Below are 20,000 nucleotides of genomic sequence, written 5' to 3' on the forward strand. Positions count from 1 at the left end.
ATATATGTATATATATATACATATATATGTATATGTGTGTGTGTGTGTACATGTATTTGTACCAGAATGTGTGCCCACTCCCATGTGATATGAGAGTAGAGCGGTGCTGCTGCTTGTGGCTGTGTGTTGGTTCCAACCACAGATTACAGGCCGGGCTCTAAACACGGGTCACAAGACGGCCCAAAATGTGACAAGTTCATATCAGAGAGCCGATAGCAGGTATCATGTATCTTTAAAGCAGGTATCATGTATCTTAAAGCGCACCTTCTTATTTAGGACAGAATGTGCTGTTATTTCTGGATGTGGGCTGGATGTGGGCTGGATGTGTGCTGGATGTGGGCTGGATGTGTGCTGGATGTGGGCTGGATGTGTGCTGGATGTGTGCGGGACGTGCCCATATGTGTTTCAGTCTTGTTGAACGTCTCTGACAGGCGTCCACGATACTATTGAAGGCAAGAGTCGAAAATGTTGTGCTTTTTGGACAACCGCGCCACCGCCATTTTGGCCTGGGGGGTGGGGGGTGGGGCACCTCCTTGGCCAATGGGACTCAACAGCACTGAGCTGTGGCAGCCAATCAGAGGTGTCAGCTTCAGGCCAAAATGGCGGATTTGCTGTGCGCTGATGTTGGAACGGAACAACCTAGATATTAGGCCTTCGGTTCTTATTAGGGATGTCCGATATTATCGGCCTACCGATATTATCGGCCGATATTAGCATAAAAAAAATCGATATCGGAAAATATCGGTATCGGTTTTCATGCCGATATTTTTTTTTTTTTTTTTTAATACAGCAATGCTCTCTTTTTCAGGAGTGCCCTGTTCACATTCACACACACATTCATACCTGGAAGCTGACCAGTACAACCACAGTCTGATCTGTTAGCCACTGAGCAGCTCCACTGGAGAGGTTGGGGTTAAGGGCCTTGCTCAAGGGCACCTCAGTGGTGGTAATGAGGGAGGGGCAAGCGCTGCCTTTTCACTTTCCCCACCCAGATTTATCCTGCCGGTCCCGGGGATTGAACCGACGACCTTCTGGTTCACAAGCTCGCTTCTCTAACACTTACAACTTTAACACAACATGCATATTATATATTAAACTCTTCAGCTACATTAAGCTACATTATGTAACTTGTTAAGTGAAATTTTGGTGGAAAAAAAGCCCGCTTATATCGGTATCGGTTGATATCGGTATCAGAAATTAAGAGTTGGACATTATCGGATATCGGTAAAAAAAGCCAATATCGAACATCCCTAGTTCTTATCGATGTAAGTTATTTGGCAGAGTTGCTGTGGAAGAAGAAATCGTCTCATTGGCTGTGTACGAATGGAATTGACTCCCTGGACACATCACACAAGTAAACAGTAAAACTAGATTTAAAGTACAACTAAAACAGTGTCTTCTGGACAGAGAATTGATCAATAAGTTATAATTATATGAAGGGATTGGATTGGATGACTGTATTATGCGCTAATGGAGTTGTATTGATTATATTGCTGTAGATAGATAGATAGATAGATATTTTTATTTCTGTGTCATGCACCATATTCAAGGTGCCCAGCCCGTCTGGGCTTACAAGACACAAATCATTCAAGTTCAACAATACAAACAAATCAACAAACAAGCTACAAAACGCTCAAACATAAACAAGACAGAGTTATATATTCAGATGAACAGCTTCTCCATTCTGAGTTTCCAAGCCCTCCCAATAAACCTGGCCAAACTGAAGACTTCATCTCTGAACAACCATTCCAACTTCGCATCATCTCCTGACCAAAATAGTTCCGGTTTCTTATTTTGCATTAACTGAAATAGAGATAATCTTGGTTCCTCATATAGCGTACAATGAAACAAAAAATGAAATTCATCTTCCACAACACCTAATTCACATACAGTACAAAGTCTCTCCTCCTCAGCAATAGAATTGAACCTGCCAACCTCAATAGCCAAAGGGAGGGTACCCGTTCTCAACTGGGCACATAAAGATCTTCTGGATCTATCCAGGGGTAAAGTAACATAGGGTTCTGGAGTGAACATATTTTTAATTTGAACATATGTTCTAAGTTTTGGTTTGAGCCAGATGTCATTGGCCCATTTTTCTTTATAATCAAGAAATAGCCTATGTTTAATATAGCGAACACTACAGCGTAAACTGTTTCTGAAAATAAATTGCTGATCAGCTTCCCTGAACACATCATTAATATCATTACACCATGGATACTTATGTGCTTTATCCCAGTTAAACACTTGTTTTGCAACTCTACTCTCTGGCATATTAGATAGACGGTTCCACAATCTCAACATTTCACCTTTTTGTTTGATCAAACAAGGCTCCCAACCCATATCCCCTTGAAAAGCCAACACAGGTGTAAATTTATGTACCCCCAGAAAACATCGGATTGTACGATTTTGGATGTGCTTATATAATAATTATGCAAGGTCGCTGATGTGAAAGACCAATTGTATAATTTTTTATTTTATTATTTAGATTTATTTGTTTTTGTTTTCATGTGTGTGGATTGCACAGATGATATGAAAGCATGAAACGGACCAAATGTGTGATGATTTTGATGAGCAGCGATGACTACTGAAAGGATATTTATTTAAATACCTGTACGGTTGTGCAGTGTATTGTTTCATTTTGCTATGTCGATATTATGTTGTGTGTAAATATATTGTACGAGTTATGTACGTGTTATGTACGTGTTATGTACGTGTTATGTATGCGTTATGTACGTGTTATGTACGTGTTATGTATGTGTCGCCCCCCAGTAAGAATAGGTGTAGCATTTGCTGCAGCAGGGGACCTATGAACTAAACTAAACTAAGCCAGTGGGCGGAGCCAAATAACTTGAACTCCAAGGGGCACGGTGGCCAGGTGGTAGCGCTGTCGCGTCACAGCAAGAAGGTCCTGGGTTCGATTCCCACCTGGGACGCTGTGGGTGCTGCCCGGGTGGGCTCGTCAAAAGGGCCTTTCTGTGGAGGTTGCATGAGTTTGCATGTACCCCCGTGCTCCCCTAAAAAAAACAAGCAATTTATTTTAACTCCAAATAACTGTCTCTTTGGCTCCGCCCATTGAGTTTGAACTCAACCAATGAGATTGTGTCTTTCCTCCAGAGCAGCGCCTTTGAAAGACCGCTATGACTCTGCAAATAGGAATTCTTCTAATCTAATTGAGTGGATTCAAAATGGCTTGTGTGTGTGTGTGTGTGTGTGTGTCACGTCATGTCCTCATGCCTGGGTCGCCATTCTGTAGTGTCAATGTAGATTCTAATTAAATTCACAGGATTTCAGTTTAAAAGATGTGCGTGCGTGTGTGTGCCTTAAATGCACTTACACAATGAACCTCTACTATCTGAATGCGTGTAATTCGATTTAAAAACGCGCATCTGTGTGTGTGTGTGTGTGTGTGTACTAGTACTGTATACATGATGAAAGTAGCCTACAAACCTTCTTGTGGGTGATCTGCGGTTGCTTCTCTGTGCAGCTTGTTTGGCTGCTGTCACCCCAGTCAGTCACTCAGTCTGTCATTCAGTCAGTTTTGTGAATGTGTGTGGGTGGGAGCTGGTGAACCAGTTTTACCACCTCTGTGTGTGTGTGTGTGTGTGTGCGTGTGTGTGTGTGTGTGCGCGCGCGTGTGCGTGTGTGTGTGTGTGCGCGCGCGTACTGTGCCTCAAATCCCTGGGACTGTCTGAAAGCTAATTATATAACAACACCTCTCTCATTCATTCACTCTCTCTCTCTCTGTCCTCGCTCGCTCGCTCACACACACACACACACACACACACACACACACACACACACACGCACACACACACACACCGTGCAGCATGGATGGATAATACAGAGAGGTACATCCTGTTGTTGTCAGAGATGATTCATGTGGACGGTGGCCATGTTGGTGGTGTTCCAGCAGCTGCCATGCTACCGCTCGACAATGTCTTCTACTAGGGATGATGCAGCCATTGCAACATTCTGTGCCGATACCGATTAGCGTTGTCAAAAGTATCGATAGTATCGAAAAGTATCGATACTGAAAATTTGAATCGGATACTCATTTGCAACAGTTTCGATACCATCAGTGCTTTCTTTTCATGAAAAATCACAGATTTGTCCCTCCCTATCATTGGTGGCTATCTGTTGCTTCAACAAGCTAAACGTGTTCTGATGGCTAGAGCAGAGGCTAATCTGCTGTCTTAAGTTCAAAGTTTGATCAGGTCTAGATTATGGAGAAGTGTGCATCTGTCCGTCCATCTGTCTAAATTTATTTTTATGCCTCTTGATGTGTCGTCATCCCCCCTTCCCGTGGTATCGAAAATGGTATCGAATATCGATATTTTCCTGGGTATCTGTATCGAAGTAGAGATTATAGTATCGTCGTGACATCCCTAATACCGATGCAGATGTTTAAAATAACGATTTGTTTTTTTACACCTTTTTTACACCTTTTTTTGGAGAGGGAAACAAATAAATCTTCATTATAAACAAATAACTGACCTGTTTTAAAGTCTTTTGAGCCCTTCATCGCACTATCTTTGAATTAGGGATGGGCATCGAATTTCGAATTTTCGAATAATCGTTGTTATTATCAAGGTCGACTTTTATTATTGAAATTCGAAATTCGAAAAAAAAAGAAAAAAAAAAAAAAAAAAAATTTGAGTGAAATGTTGCATTGTCTCCCCTGATTCTAAGAAATCGCTTGGTTTGAGCAAGTAGAACAATTTGTATAAGCATTTTAAGCAAGGTTTATGGAAAAATGAATGGCGGATGAAATCCCATGAAGAGGGAGAGGGGGTGACTTTGGCACCCCTTTGGCACTCAGACCTGAGCCTACTAAATATTTAATGAACCACTCATGATTGTCAAAACTGTTTTTTATTTTCGAAAATGTCAATGTCATGTAACATGTTCTTTACTTCAGTGGTGCAATGCTTGTTTGAGCTAAAAATCCACAGCAGAAGCTTTTTATATTAATTAATAAAGCCGTAGACTTAGAATCAGGGGAGACAATGCAACATTTCACTCACAAAAAAAAAAATTTTTTTTAATTTTTTTTACATTTTTATTTTTATTTTCGAAATTCGAATTAAATTCGAATTTGGCCAGCGAATTTCGAATAGTGTTTTTGCTAGAAATGCCCATCCCTACTTTGAATGAGCACAAATTAAATCATACTGTAAAGTAATTATGAAACAAACAAAGAACAAAGACGACTGTTGACTGCAGCAGAGTGGTTTTTGTCATGTATTGTGTAGTGTTGTGTTATAGACCTGGAAGACTCTGTTGACTGCATCAGGGTGGTTTTTGTCATGTATTGTGTAGTGTTGTGTTATAGACCTGGAAGACTCTGTTGACTGCAGCAGGGTGGTTTTTGTCATGTATTGTGTAGTGTTGTGTTATAGACCTGGAAGACTCTGTTGACTGCAGCAGGGTGGTTTTTGTCATGTATTGTGTAGTGTTGTGTTATAGACCTGGAAGACTCTGTTGACTGCAGCAGAGTGGTTTTTGTCATGTATTGTGTAGTGTTGTGTTATAGACCTGGAAGACTCTGTTGACTGCATCAGGGTGGTTTTTGTCATGTATTGTGTAGTGTTGTGTTATAGACCTGGAAGACTCTGTTGACTGCAGCAGGGTGGTTTTTGTCATGTATTGTGCAGTGTTGTGTTATAGACCTGGAAGACTCTGTTGACTGCATCAGGGTGGTTTTTGTCATGTATTGTGTAGTGTTGTGTTATAGACCTGGAAGACTCTGTTGACTGCAGCAGGGTGGTTTTTGTCATGTATTGTGTAGTGTTGTGTTATAGACCTGGAAGACTCTGTTGACTGCAGCAGAGTGGTTTTTGTCATGTATTGTGCAGTGTTGTGTTATAGACCTGGAAGACTCTGTTGACTGCAGCAGAGTGGTTTTTGTCATGTATTGTGTAGTGTTGTGTTATAGACCTGGAAGACTCTGTTGACTGCATCAGGGTGGTTTTTGTCATGTATTGTGTAGTGTTGTGTTATAGACCTGGAAGACTCTGTTGACTGCAGCAGAGTGGTTTTTGTCATGTATTGTGTAGTGTTGTGTTATAGACCTGGAAGACTCTGTTGACTGCATCAGGGTGGTTTTTGTCATGTATTGTGTAGTGTTGTGTTATAGACCTGGAAGACTCTGTTGACTGCAGCAGGGTGGTTTTTGTCATGTATTGTGTAGTGTTGTGTTATAGACCTGGAAGACTCTGTTGACTGCAGCAGAGTGGTTTTTGTCATGTATTGTGCAGTGTTGTGTTAAAGACCTGGAAGACTCTGTTGACTGCAGCAGAGTGGTTTTTGTCATGTATTGTGCAGTGTTGTGTTAAAGACCTGGAAGACTCTGTTGACTGCAGCAGAGTGGTTTTTGTCATGTATTGTGCAGTGTTGTGTTATAGACCTGGAAGACTCTGTTGACTGCAGCAGAGTGGTTTTTGTCATGTATTGTGTAGTGTTGTGTTATAGACCTGGAAGACTCTGTTGACTGCAGCAGAGTGGTTTTTGTCATGTATTGTGTAGTGTTGTGTTATAGACCTGGAAGACTCTGTTGACTGCAGCAGGGTGGTTTTTGTCATGTATTGTGTAGTGTTGTGTTATAGACCTGGAAGACTCTGTTGACTGCAGCAGAGTGGTTTTTGTCATGTATTGTGTAGTGTTGTGTTATAGACCTGGAAGACTCTGTTGACTGCAGCAGAGTGGTTTTTGTCATGTATTGTGCAGTGTTGTGTTAAAGACCTGGAAGACTCTGTTGACTGCAGCAGAGTGGTTTTTGTCATGTATTGTGCAGTGTTGTGTTAAAGACCTGGAAGACTCTGTTGACTGCAGCAGAGTGGTTTTTGTCATGTATTGTGCAGTGTTGTGTTATAGACCTGGAAGACTCTGTTGACTGCAGCAGAGTGGTTTTTGTCATGTATTGTGCAGTGTTGTGTTATAGACCTGGAAGACTCTGTTGACTGCAGCAGGGTGGTTTTTGTCATGTATTGTGCAGTGTTGTGTTAAAGACCTGGAAGACTCTGTTGACTGCAGCAGAGTGGTTTTTGTCATGTATTGTGCAGTGTTGTGTTAAAGACCTGGAAGACTCTGTTGACTGCAGCAGAGTGGTTTTTGTCATGTATTGTTTGGTAGCGCACGTGAGGCTGATGCTAATCAAATAGACTCAACTGCAGCGGTGCTGTCTGTTGGTTCGCATGGTGTGTGGGTGTAGGTGTGTGTGTGGGTGTAGGTGTGTGTGTGTCACGTCATAGCTCCACTCAACTAACTGTTTGCACCTACGCAAACGGCTGTACATAGTTTGAGGCACTTTGTGCAGAATTTCTCTTTTCAATGGCTTTTGAGTTTTTGACATTTGTATTAGGGATGGGCATCGAATTTCGAATTTTCGAATAATCGTTGTTATTATCAAGGTCGACTTTTATTATTGAAATTCGAAATTCGAAAAAAAAAAAAAAAAAAAAAATTTTTTTTTTTTTTTTTGAGTGAAATGTTGCATTGTCTCCCCTGATTCTAAGTATAGTCAAATCGCTTGGTTTGAGCAAGTAAATTGCACCCAAAAAATTTTTTATAAGCATTTTAAGCAAGGTTTATGGAAAAATGAATGGCGGATGAAATCCCATGAAGAGGGAGAGGGGGTGACTTTGGCACCCCTTTGGCACTCAGACCTGAGCCTACTAAATATTTAATGAACCACTCATGATTGTCAAAACTGTTTTTTATTTTCGAAAATGTCAATGTCATGTAACATGTTCTTTACTTCAGTGGTGCAATGCTTGTTTGAGCTAAAAATCCACAGCAGAAGCTTTTTATATTAATTAATAAAGCCGTAGACTTAGAATCAGGGGAGACAATGCAACATTTCACTCACAAAAAAAAAAAAAAAAAAAATTTTTTAATTTTTTTTACATTTTTATTTTTATTTTCGAATTTCGAATTAAATTCGAATTTGGCCAGCGAATTTCGAATAGTGTTTTTGCTAGAAATGCCCATCCCTAATTTGTATTTAGAGTACCGTTTAAGAGCAGTGGTGGAAAGAGTACAAATTTGTTCTACTCGAGCTTGTAAAAGTATCGCTACTTTGTTGAAATGTTACTTTAGTACAATTAAAAGTACTGTAAAAAAACAACAACGAATATATATGTAAGTAAAAGTAGCTCAAATGTCCTCCGATTGAAAATCCCATATAATAGTTACCTTTTAGAAAAGAGAACCTTGTTAGATGTGACTCTTTTGCTGGTCCACTTGCTGAAGGACAACCACAGAATCTGCACTACCGTATATGTAATGGATGTAACTTCATAAAGTGAAGTTTAATACTGTGATGAAAACAAAACTTAAAAAGTACAAGTCAAATGACTGACTGACTACAAAAACGCTATCTCATTCAATTACAGTAATGTGAGTAAATGTTAATTAGTGACTTCCACCGTCCGTTGCTAAAGACGAGACTAAACCACAACACCTCCTCCCACCTGCACAGCGAGGATCCGGGCAAAGACCGCTTGCGACACCCTCAGACATGCTGTCGCGCCGTGTGAATTCAACTCTATAATAAATATGAACATGAGCAAACTGTCGCTCATACACGCCAGAAAAGATGAGAAAAACAAAGTTTGCATATACAGGAAACAGGTGGAGAGATGGGACCTAAGTCTAGACCGGGGTCAAATGCCTGAAGCAGTTGTATATATTGTACACGGATTTTCATCTCTACGCATTGCATGCTAGCTTGAATACGTGCTCTTTTTGGCATTAAAAAAGCGTTTCCCTCTGATTATTTTGCCAGTATCACCTCCCTTACGAATGCTTTGCCCGTCTCCACACCAGCCTTGGTTGCAAATTCTTTGCATTTGTAACGTTGAGTCTGCCTGGAGAGGGAGAATGGGGGCGGAGTCTGCCTGGAGAGGGAGAATGGGGGCGGAGAGGGAGAATGGGGGCGGGGTCTGCCTGGAGAGGGAGAATGGGGGGCGGAGTCTGCCTGGAGAGGAAGAATGGGGGCGGAGTCTGCCTGGAGAGGGAGAATGGGGGCGGAGTCTGCCTGGAGAGGGAGAATGGGGGCGGAGTCTGCCTGGAGAGGGAGAATGGGGGCGGAGTCTGCCTGGAGAGGGAGAATGGGGGCGGAGTGTGCCTGGAGAGGGAGAATGGGGGCGGAGTCTGCCTGGAGAGGGAGAATGGGGGCGGAGTCTGTCTGGAGAGGGAGAATGGGGGCGGAGTCTGCCTGGAGTGGGAGAATGGGGGCGGATGTGCTGCTTTGCCACATAGAAACATCAAATGACTTCCAGGAAGTTTAGATGGCCGCAGCAGGAAAAGTCAGTGGAAGTGATTTCCTCGTGCTTTTGTTGTGTGAGCGACGACTGAGGACATCCGTCTAACAATCTCATATCAGCTCGGCTGCTTCGGGGCTTTTGTCAAGAACAAAAAAAACCTTTAAAGGAACAGCTCACCCTAAAATCCAAAATACATATTTTCCTCTCACCTTTAGTGCTATTTATCCATTTTATATTTTAATATAAAAGTCACCTGTGGACAGGTGTTGAAAATGTGCGTTCCGCTATAAACACTTAACACTATCTGGTTGTTGTGCATACATGTATGTTACACATCGCCAATGCTCTGTGATGTCCATATCAAATAAACTTAAAAAAAAAGATGTATCTATATCGTTTTGTGTTAGTTGCCTGAGTTTTATAGATATCGGCCGCAGAGTTTCTGCCTTCTCACCAATACAGTGGAACTGGATGGCACTCGGCTTGTGGTGCTCAAAGTGCCAAAGAAATACATTTGATAAACTTCAACAGCAATGTCTCTTTCCAGAAATCATGCCCCCATCACTCAAGCTAGTTGCTACATGAGACTGCAAAAGAAAATAGTTCCTACATGAAACTGCTCACAACAAAGTCTGTGCATTATCTTGAGTAACCGGGTTTTAAAGGTCAGGTATCGGCCAATCAGCCCTCCTCTCGACGTGATGGGAGGTTTCTCTGTGAAACCTACAATAACATTTGATTTGCTTTTACACATGCCATTTATTCATTGCATTGCTTAATATTGTTTTTCTTTATGAATTCGTTGTTTGTTTAAAGGCAGTAATGTATCCCACTCTAGCACTGAATCTGTGAAATATCAGCTAGTGGGCAACCATCACAATAATCATGTCTCTGTCTCTCTGCCTCCAGTGACAGCTACATCGTGCGTGTGAAAGCGGTGGTGATGACGCGGGACGACTCGAGCGGGGGCTGGCTGGCGCAGGACGGGGGCGCTCTGACCCGGGTGGGCGTGTGCCGCCTCCTGCCCCCGGAGCTGGCGCCCACGCCGGCCTGCAGCGCGCGCGGCAGCACCCACTTCCTCATCCACGGAGAGCGGCTACGGGACAAACAGGTAAAACGCGCACGCGCAGCGATGGATCACAGGCGTATCGCCGCACTCACTGCTTTCCGTGGGGTTGAAACTTCCACGCCCCCGATCACTGGTGTGTTTTGCATCAGCCGTCAAAGGCAACATACCTGCTTTGACATTACTGAGAGGGGCGGGGCCACATGGTGACATCACTGAGAGGGGTGGGGCCACAAGTCCCACATGGTGACATCACTGAGAGGGGCGGGGCCACAAGTCTCACATGGGCACAACAGGGGTAAGAAAAGCACAACCGTGATGAACAGAGGGTTGATGTTTTGAATCCTGCAGTCCAGCTGATGAGAATGACCTCATTCTAAGTATCTTTCTAAGTATCATATACTTATATATTATATATATACTTATATATTATATATATACTTATTTGACAATTTATGCCTAAGAAATGACAAAAAATGTCATTTGATCATTTGTTGTATTTTTATTATTGGTCAGCTCACCCGTTAAGTGTTAAGGACAATGTATTTTGGTATCTATGTCCTCAGGACATGGATACCAAAATCATCCGTGAGTTCAGTATTCATTCCCATGATGTCATGTTAATTTATTACAATCACCTGTTATTTTACTACCAAGATGGCTGTGTGGTGATGTAACAGAGACGAGTAAACGACTTGAATTTTCTTCATTTAGGATCGTCGGACTCGGTGTAGGAAATTAGCCAGGGGCGAGGGCAAAGACGCCACGAGAAATCTCAGAATGGCCCTAAAAAACATGATTGAGGGGCAACAGTTGCTCCCAAGATTTCGATCATTTTAATTTCATCCAATTAGTTAATTTAATTTCCATCTCTAAAGTGCCTTTTAAACATGTTATCTGGATCATGTCCTGCTAGAGAGAACAGGATATTTTCAGGTTTTGCCTTTCTAAACATGAGGGGTCTTTGTTAAGAAACAACTGGATATGAGCCGTTTTTTCTGCCAGTGGGCGGCGGGGGGGGGGGGCGGTAGCATCTATCAAAAACAAGAAATGTGATAGGAAACAGCTTTAGCGAATTTGTAACCAAACAAAAACAAATCAAGTCATATCTGACTTGTTTTAAATTTATTTCTCCCCACAAAAGTTTCAGTCAGTCAGCTCCTATCCTCTCCACAGTGTGGATGCACAGTCTGCCTGCCTGACAAATCTGGAGACTTCAAAAAACATGTTTTAACAGAGTCCATTGACAACGAGGGGTGGCAATGTGCCAAAAGCCTTTGTTAAGCTACATAAAGCCGCGCAGTCAAAATAGTGGGCGGACTGTCGTCAATCACTGTGGGTGATTTATTTTATGACATTCAAGTCATATCTGACTAGTTTGAAATGTATTTCTCCCCACAAAACTTTGATAGCCTATCAGTCAGAGTCAGTCAGCTCCTATCCACTCCGCAGTGTGGGCGCACAGTAGCGTCAGGGACGATGAAAATTAATTTGGGGATGGAGCCATACGATAGCCTAAACACGCTCTGCTCGTTATGAACAGCGTTAAAAATGACATGCCACACACACACGCACACTAAACAGACATGCGGTCACTGGCAGAGAGACAAACAGGCAGATAGAGCGGCACGCATTGCGCAAAAAGTGTCAGAATGTCGGCTGCTCTTTGTGATAGTTGTTTCATTTGCTTCAGTCATCCTGCTGCCTCGTATTCTCAGCGCGTTTCTGCTCCACTTCTCACTTTCCTTCCCCGCTGCCTCTCTGCAGTCAAGCCAGCCCTCACCTCGGAAAGCACGGTCATTGCAGCACTTGAGGAAACCGTGAGTTTGCTCGTTGATATAAGCGATTGCCCGAACGATTCATTAATTAATAAACTAGCGAACGTGAAGTGAGTCACGAAGAGCCACAGCCGCCCACTCAGACATATGCGGATCATATCGTTCCACTGTTTAACATGACCAGCGCTTGCGTGGAAGCGGATCTTATACCGGTGGTCGAGGTAGATAAGATACGGAGTCTCGGGAGTGCGCGTAGGCCGGCTAATTGTTGTTTAACATGCAGGCCAACCGGCTAGGTGCAGGTTATAATACGGATTCCACTGCATGTTAAGAAGTGGCTTAACACACACTCAGTAACTGCAAGCTGGTTGCAAGAAGACCACGATGAAAAACACTCTCACACAAACAGCGCTTTAGCAACTTAATGCACTAAATATATTTTGTGCCCTCAAAATGTTGTAAATGCCCCCATTTTTTAGACAAAAACTATTTTTTGAAATGTCCTACCTACACTGATCAGACTGATCAGACTCTTAAAGGTCCCATTCCGTGCAAAAGCTGTTTTTACTTGTAAATGCATATATACTGCTGTCAGCCCTCCCTGTAATGAGTGGTCACACGCTCAGAACTGCCACAGTTGGATTTGTCCCTATTCAGCGTCCCTCTGCAGTCTCCTCCAAGCCACACCCCCAAACGCTTCGTTTGCCCAGAGGGGAATTGGGACGTCACTAGCTTCCTCCTGCATACTGCGCGGGTCTCTCTCACACAAGCTACCTGCACCATTTAGTCTATAGCCACAAAATTAACACTTCTAGCTGGAGCGACGCCAACTGTACGTGATCCAGCAACTGCAGAGGTGCATTCGGTAAGTCTAGGCATTTTGAGATGTCCTCTTTAGCGTAGTACCGTTAAGTTAACGATAACTCGCAACCTAGCGTGCTGGTCCACAGACGCTAATCTGATTGGCCGCTGGGAGCCTGGGGCGGGCTCTCCCTCAGCGGCCAATGGGAACTGTTAGTTCTGAATATATTATAGAAACAGGCCATTCTTGGGAAGCGACGAGATGAGGAAGTGAGAACTCCGTCACAACAAACGGGGGTGCTATATTTTCGACAGATTAATCCAGAATCATGTTTTATGGACCAGAGACACACGTTTTTAAGAGGTTACAGCTGCACGAATTGGGACCTTTAAGGATTTGGTGTGGTTCTTTGTTGCGTACTTGAAGGATGAAGTATTACTGAAGGACTGATCTAACCAGTCATTTGTTCCCCGTTGTGATTGGCCCGTCTGCTTGTGATTGACAGGTGATCCTGGAGTGTCCGCTGAGGAAGGACCTGGTGTACACCACGGCCACGCCCACCTTCCACCACTGGAAGGTGGAGGACAGGAGGTGTGGCCTGTCCTTCCAGAGCCCGGCCGACGCTCGGGCGTTCGACCGGGGAGTACGGAAAGCCATCGAGGACCTGGCAGAAGGTACGCTCTGCTGCCGGGTCACCTGGCCAAGTCCAAGTCCAAGTCGATCCCGAGACCAGGTCCAGTCGAGTTAAGGGCTAAGATCCAAAGGGTGGTCGAGACCAGACCAAATCGAGTCTTTGTCAAGACCAAAATAAGGAGTAAAGGCACGATATGTCTTTCTAAAAGTAAAAAAAGTGCTTAGCAAGTTTTTTTCCACAAAGATGAACAGAAATGTCGATCTATCTGCGGTAGGTTTCTACTCTAACTTTCAATATTCAGCTGACTAATAAATCATATTTTGACTAATCTGTTCATAGATGTTTTAGGACCATTACATCGTATAGACAGACGGGTCACTTAAATTGATTGTGGTGCTGGGGGGAAAGGCGGACCAGATGGAGAAAATCATATCTTGAAAACTGGAGTCATTGACCATTTTTAGATAAAGAACAAGTCAACTCAACATCCAATAACAATCAAGACCAAAACAGGTCTGAGACAAAGAAAAGACCAAAACGTCAGAAAAATGATCTCAATAGCGATACCTGTACTACTGTAGCACAGATCTGAGATCAGTGTTTCTCAACTGTTGGGTTGAGACCTGAAAGTGGGGTCACAAGAGGTTCTGACCAGGTCATGATGGTCAAGTAACAATATTGTAGAAGATCAGATTGATATCTGACGGACCATTTGAATCCTGATACAAAGCCAGTGAATTGTTCTCGATCATGCTATGCACATTTGTGTTACATTACGTAACCGTTTTCACAATATATGTTTTGTTGAATTATTTCAATGATTCTTAAAAAAGAATTTAATCCATTTTTACCGATGCAAAGGTAGAAAGACAGAGCTACGGCTCCGGCCTGTGAACACCAAGCGAGGAATCTCACAGCTGTTCTCACTGACAATGAGCAGGAGGCTGATTTGACGCCGGTGTTTACGAGTGTTTGTCTGAGCATTGACACCCAAATGAGGCTTGCTTCATCGGGGTGCTGACAGGCGTGACACCCAGATGTGCTGACAGGCGTGACACCCAGATGTTGCTGCACCTCTGTCAAATCATTTTGTCCACAAAGCCCGTCTGTAACACGTCAGTTGGATAGTCCGCCTGCAGAGAGAGTATTTGCAACTTCAACAGCTCAACTATTTCAACTATTCTTTTTTTTCATTCAACTGTTTAACAGATGTTCAACAGATTATCTATAGAGCATTATGCAGTGGCGTAAACGTCATTGCCATGGGGCCCCGGTGCAAATATTTGCTCCGGGCCCGACCTAACAATTACATTGTTATAGAAAATATGGACTCGCTCATAATCTTTTCGTCAGGCAGATCGTTAGCCGTCTATTGTGCGTTAGCAGGACCCCCCGAAGGGTAAACAAAGAGGGGCTGGCTACGTGAAGGGATATTCCTCCTCTCTTGCTCCAGCTCCATATATGGTCAATGATGTCACCAGAACCTCACAGGAGACTCCGCTGAAGACACGTCGGAAAGAGAACGCGTTCGTATTTTCCCGTACAATGACGCCAATCCACTGAACCCAGTAAACTAAACTTAAAGCTAATAGCATTCGTTAGCCTAGTAAGCTACATGAGGGCTGACTGCATAATAGAGCGTGGAAGTTTATTTGGAGTGGGACTGCAGCAGAAAGCGTAAGTACGTTACGTCTCCGCAAAGCGAGACTCGCCCTTCATGGGCCCTTGACGGCTCTGGGCCCCGGTGCACCGCACCGCCGATCCTTACGCCAGTGGCATTGTGTGACAATTCACGAACATACCCTCTACATATGACACTAGGTGCAGGACAGGTGTGTGGAATGTTACAAATACTAAAGACTATCCAAATCAAATGTTAGCAGCCCACCTCCCACTCGCTGACAGTGGACGAGGTCCAGGACTTGTCTTCTAAATGCATCATCAACAGAGTCTTGGCTCTCTGGGAATGAACATTGATCTTGGTTTGTGCCTGTCCTCTCTCTGTCCTCCTCTCTCTCTCTGTCCATCTCTCTCTCTGTCCTCCTCTCTCTGTCCATCTCTCTCTCTGTCCTCCTCTCTCTGTCCATCTCTCTCTCTGTCCTCCTCTCTCTCTGTCCTCCTCTCTCTGTCCATCTCTCTGCAGGCTCCACCACCTCCTCCACAACACTCCAGAACGAGGGCGAGCTGGGCGACGATGACGTCTTCACTGTAAGCACTGTGTGTGTGTGTGTGTGTGCATACACAGCATGTTTTTTTCCTACATTCATTCAGTATTAATGGCTCCTCTCTGCTGGAAGTGTACCCTGGAAATGGATGTCTAGTATTTTTGCTTACTCCTCACTCAAAAACGGAGAGTGATTCAAATATATTTATTCCATTATTACGATATAAGTGAAATAAGAGTCTATTTAAAGCAGAGCTTCCGTTAGCCGGTAATTACGTTGTTGTTGTTGTTGTTGTTTTTTACCGGTAAAATCAATCAAAGCACGGCACAGTAAAATCTGGCGGTCACACACAAAGTCTGGTGAAAATAATCCCCTCTCAGCACAATTTGAGACAGAGTTGTATTAAAATAGGCTCAAATTAGGCTAAATGTCCACACATCTCCTATTAAATAGCCTAAATGCATATTTTTATGATGTGTAGGTTATAGCAGGTTACTGTCTGTTATGATGTGTAGGTTATAGCAGGTTACTGTCTGTTATGATGTGTAGGTTATAGCAGGTTACTGTCTGTTATGATGTGTAGGTTATAGCAGGTTACTGTCTGTTATGATGTGTAGGTTATAGCAGGTTACTGTCTGTTATGATGTGTAGGTTATACTGTAGCAGGTTACTGTCTGTTATGATGTGTAGGTTATAGCAGGTTACTGTCTGTTATGATGTGTAGGTTATAGCAGGTTTCTTTCTGTTATGATGTGTAGGTTATAGCAGGTTACTGTCTGTTATGATGTGTAGGTTATACTGTAGCAGGTTACTGTCTGTTATGATGTGTAGGTTATAGCAGGTTACTGTCTGTTATGATGTGTAGGTTATAGCAGGTTACTGTCTGTTATGATGTGTAGGTTATAGCAGGTTACTGTCTGTTATGATGTGTAGGTTATAGCAGGTTACTGTCTGTTATGATGTGTAGGTTATAGCAGGTTACTGTCTGTTATGATGTGTAGGTTATAGCAGGTTACTGTCTGTTATGATGTGTAGGTTATAGCAGGTTACTGTCTGTTATGATGTGTAGGTTATAGCAGGTTACTGTCTGTTATGGTGTGTAGGTTATAGCAGGTTACTGTCTGTTATGATGTGTAGGTTATAGCAGGTTTCTGTCTGTTATGATGTGTAGGTTATAGCAGGTTACTGTCTGTTATGGTGTGCAGGTTACTGTCTGTTATGGTGTGTAGGTTATAGCAGGTTACTGTCTGTTATGATGTGTAGGTTATAGCAGGTTACTGTCTGTTATGATGTGTAGGTTATAGCAGGTTACTGTCTGTTATGATGTGTAGGTTATAGCAGGTTACTGTCTGTTATGGTGTGTAGGTTATAGCAGGTTACTGTCTGTTATGGTGTGTAGGTTATAGCAGGTTACTGTCTGTTATGGTGTGTAGGTTATAGCAGGTTACTGTCTGTTATGAGGTGTAGGTTATACTGTAGCAGGTTACTGTCTGTTATGGTGTGTAGGTTATAGCAGGTTACTGTCTGTTATGAGGTGTAGGTTATACTGTAGCAGGTTACTGTCTGTTATGATGTGGAGGTTATACTGTAGCAGGTTACTGTCTGTTATGATGTGTAGGTTATAGCAGGTTACTGTCTGTTATGATGTGTAGGTTATAGCAGGTTACTGTCTGTTATGATGTGTAGGTTATAGCAGGTTACTGTCTGTTATGATGTGTAGGTTATAGCAGGTTACTGTCTGTTATGGTGTGTAGGTTATAGCAGGTTACTGTCTGTTATGAGGTGTAGGTTATACTGTAGCAGGTTACTGTCTGTTATGGTGTGTAGGTTATAGCAGGTTACTGTCTGTTATGAGGTGTAGGTTATACTGTAGCAGGTTACTGTTTGTTATGGTGTGTAGGTTATAGCAGGTTACTGTCTGTTATGAGGTGTAGGTTATACTGTAGCAGGTTACTGTCTGTTATGATGTGTAGGTTATAGCAGGTTACTGTCTGTTATGATGTGTAGGTTACTGTCTGTTATGATGTGTAGGTTATAGCAGGTTGCTGTCTGTTATGATGTGTAGGTTATAGCAGGTTACTGTCTGTTATGATGTGTAGGTTATACCAGGTTTGAGGTTATAGCAGTACCCTGTACTCCGAAGCTATCTTAACAGATCCGCGATAAGTCCCTTTGATCTGGTTTGACTGAACAGGATCAAAGCTATCTAGTTTACCGATACTACGACGCTGGTTTTCTACTCGATAACTGAAGCTGGCTTTATCTGGGATCTGCCTGTGCACGCGCACGTTTTTCGCTCGTGCACAGGCGCGCGTCCACGCGAAAGAGGTGCGCTAGCCAATCACATTATGAACAGCTGAGTTGATCCACGCCCACACCCATTTCTACACCCATTTCCTCATTCTAATGAAAGCGCAGAGATCAGAGTTTTAGCGGATATTTAATGTAACCTATGTCAGAATGAAAATCCGCGTTGGATATAATCTGCTGAAGGACTGCTAAAGCTGCCGCTTGTATTCACATCAGTCATTTGATTTACTTTGATCAGCGATTTCTGTCCCCTAAATGTGTAATCTCAGCCTATAAATTTCCACAATCTGTAAACCTATTTAGACCATAGATTTAGAAACGCATGCTCAATGAATAATGATCTCTATCACTCATTATGTGTGTAGTTGCACTGATCGAATAATTAATATATAAAATAATGATAATGCTGATGCCTAATATAAAAGAGAAAACTGCTGAACTGAATTGAGACGATGCGGGCATAGTTTTCATTGATAAAAACTAGCCTATTTTTGCTCATATATTGGCATACAGCCTACAGGACACAGTTCCAGCTGAAACATGCAAGAATTGCCTGCATATTTAGTAGGGGTGGGGGAAAAAATCGATTCACCTAAGTATCGCGATTTTTAATGTCACGATTTTTTGAATCGATCTTTTATTCCAGAATCGATAATCGCCAAAAAAAAAAAAAATTTTTTTTTTTTTTTTTTTTTTTTGGTGCTTGCAGTCAGGCCACTCACTGAACAGCAGGCCAGGCGCCGCCTACTGGTTTACTAGTGGTTTTATTACTTTATTAGTTAGTCTGAAGTAATAATTACACTTCAGGGTTAAAGTGGGTGCATCTCATTGTAAAATTGGACTTCAAACGGCCCAAATCTGGCTTCAAACGGCCCAAATCTGGCTTCAAACGGCCCAAATTTCACGCGCGTCGGCCCATATTGGCCTGGCCTGCTTGGTATCTAATGCCCGGCCTGAATTATGATCCCAGTCTGCCCCTGTTTTTAACTATATCGCCCAGCCCTACTCATGATATATAATATACAGTCTCTAGTGTATGAATAAACTTTTCCCATGTTCTAATCTAGTGTAAAAAAGCAAACAAACTGAAAAAAGAAAAGAAAAAAATAAACAAAAATCGCAATAAATCGTAATATCGAATCGCAATAATCGTAGAATCGCAATACTTAAGAATCGCAATATAAATCGAATCGGCACCCAAGAATCGTGATAGTATCGAATCGGGAGATAAGTGAATCGCCACAGCCCTAATATTTAGTAGCCTATTGGGGCTATCCCATATTTATCCCATATCTATATTATATGTAGGCTATAGGCTTTTCTGGCATGTAGGAGAATATCACCCTCACTCCATTTGAGGCTCCGTGTATGATATGCGCTGCGTGATTAATAGTGATCATATTTCTCCACGCATCGTTGAGCTGTTAAGACATAAAGTGGTAAGTAGGCTTAATTTAATTATGTAGCCTACAGAGCCACAAATGTTTTTCTTGTTATATTCTCAGTTGACTGCAATCTATTTTTCATATGGCGATCTTATATGAATAGTGAGTGACTCCAGAGAGCCGATTATATGGGTCTGTCATGGATTTTGATCTTATCCTCTGAAGCTAACCTGGTCAGTTGCCATGGTGATTGAAAGTTAACTTGCTTTGTAGTACGGCTAAACCAGGTTTAAACTCAAACTTACTCGGATAAGGCATTAAACTAGCTTCGTAGTACAGGCTACAGGTTTCTGTCTGTTATGATGTGTAGGTTATAGCAGGTTACTGTCTGTTATGATGTGTAGGTTATAGCAGGTTTCTGTCTGTTGACTGTCTGACTGAGACTCACGTACGCGAGGCAGCGTGTATCAAAGCCGACGCTGCGCGGCACAGAGAAATTAATTTCTGAACCCCACAAGCTTGCATTTGGGGTCGTTCCGTTTGATTGACCCGGTCATAGAAGCATGGTCGGTGCAGGGAATTTACGTCAATATC

At 42.7% G+C, this 20,000-nt stretch overlaps 1 protein-coding gene across 1 annotated transcript in view; it reads left to right on the forward strand.

Annotated features, from left to right (window-relative positions):
* Nucleotides 1–20,000, forward strand: part of spred2b (sprouty related EVH1 domain containing 2b) — a 49,725-nt gene that overhangs the window by 16,305 nt on the left and 13,420 nt on the right. The window contains exons 2-4 of the mRNA XM_083650601.1: nucleotides 10,176–10,377; nucleotides 13,418–13,586; nucleotides 15,690–15,754. Of these exons, the coding sequence (XP_083506727.1) occupies nucleotides 10,176–10,377; nucleotides 13,418–13,586; nucleotides 15,690–15,754 (436 nt within the window). The remainder of the gene's footprint in view (nucleotides 1–10,175; nucleotides 10,378–13,417; nucleotides 13,587–15,689; nucleotides 15,755–20,000) is intronic.

Source organism: Poromitra crassiceps (assembly GCF_964638095.1).
Source record: "Poromitra crassiceps genome assembly, chromosome: 14".
In the NCBI taxonomy this organism is placed as follows: domain Eukaryota; kingdom Metazoa; phylum Chordata; class Actinopteri; order Beryciformes; family Melamphaidae; genus Poromitra; species Poromitra crassiceps.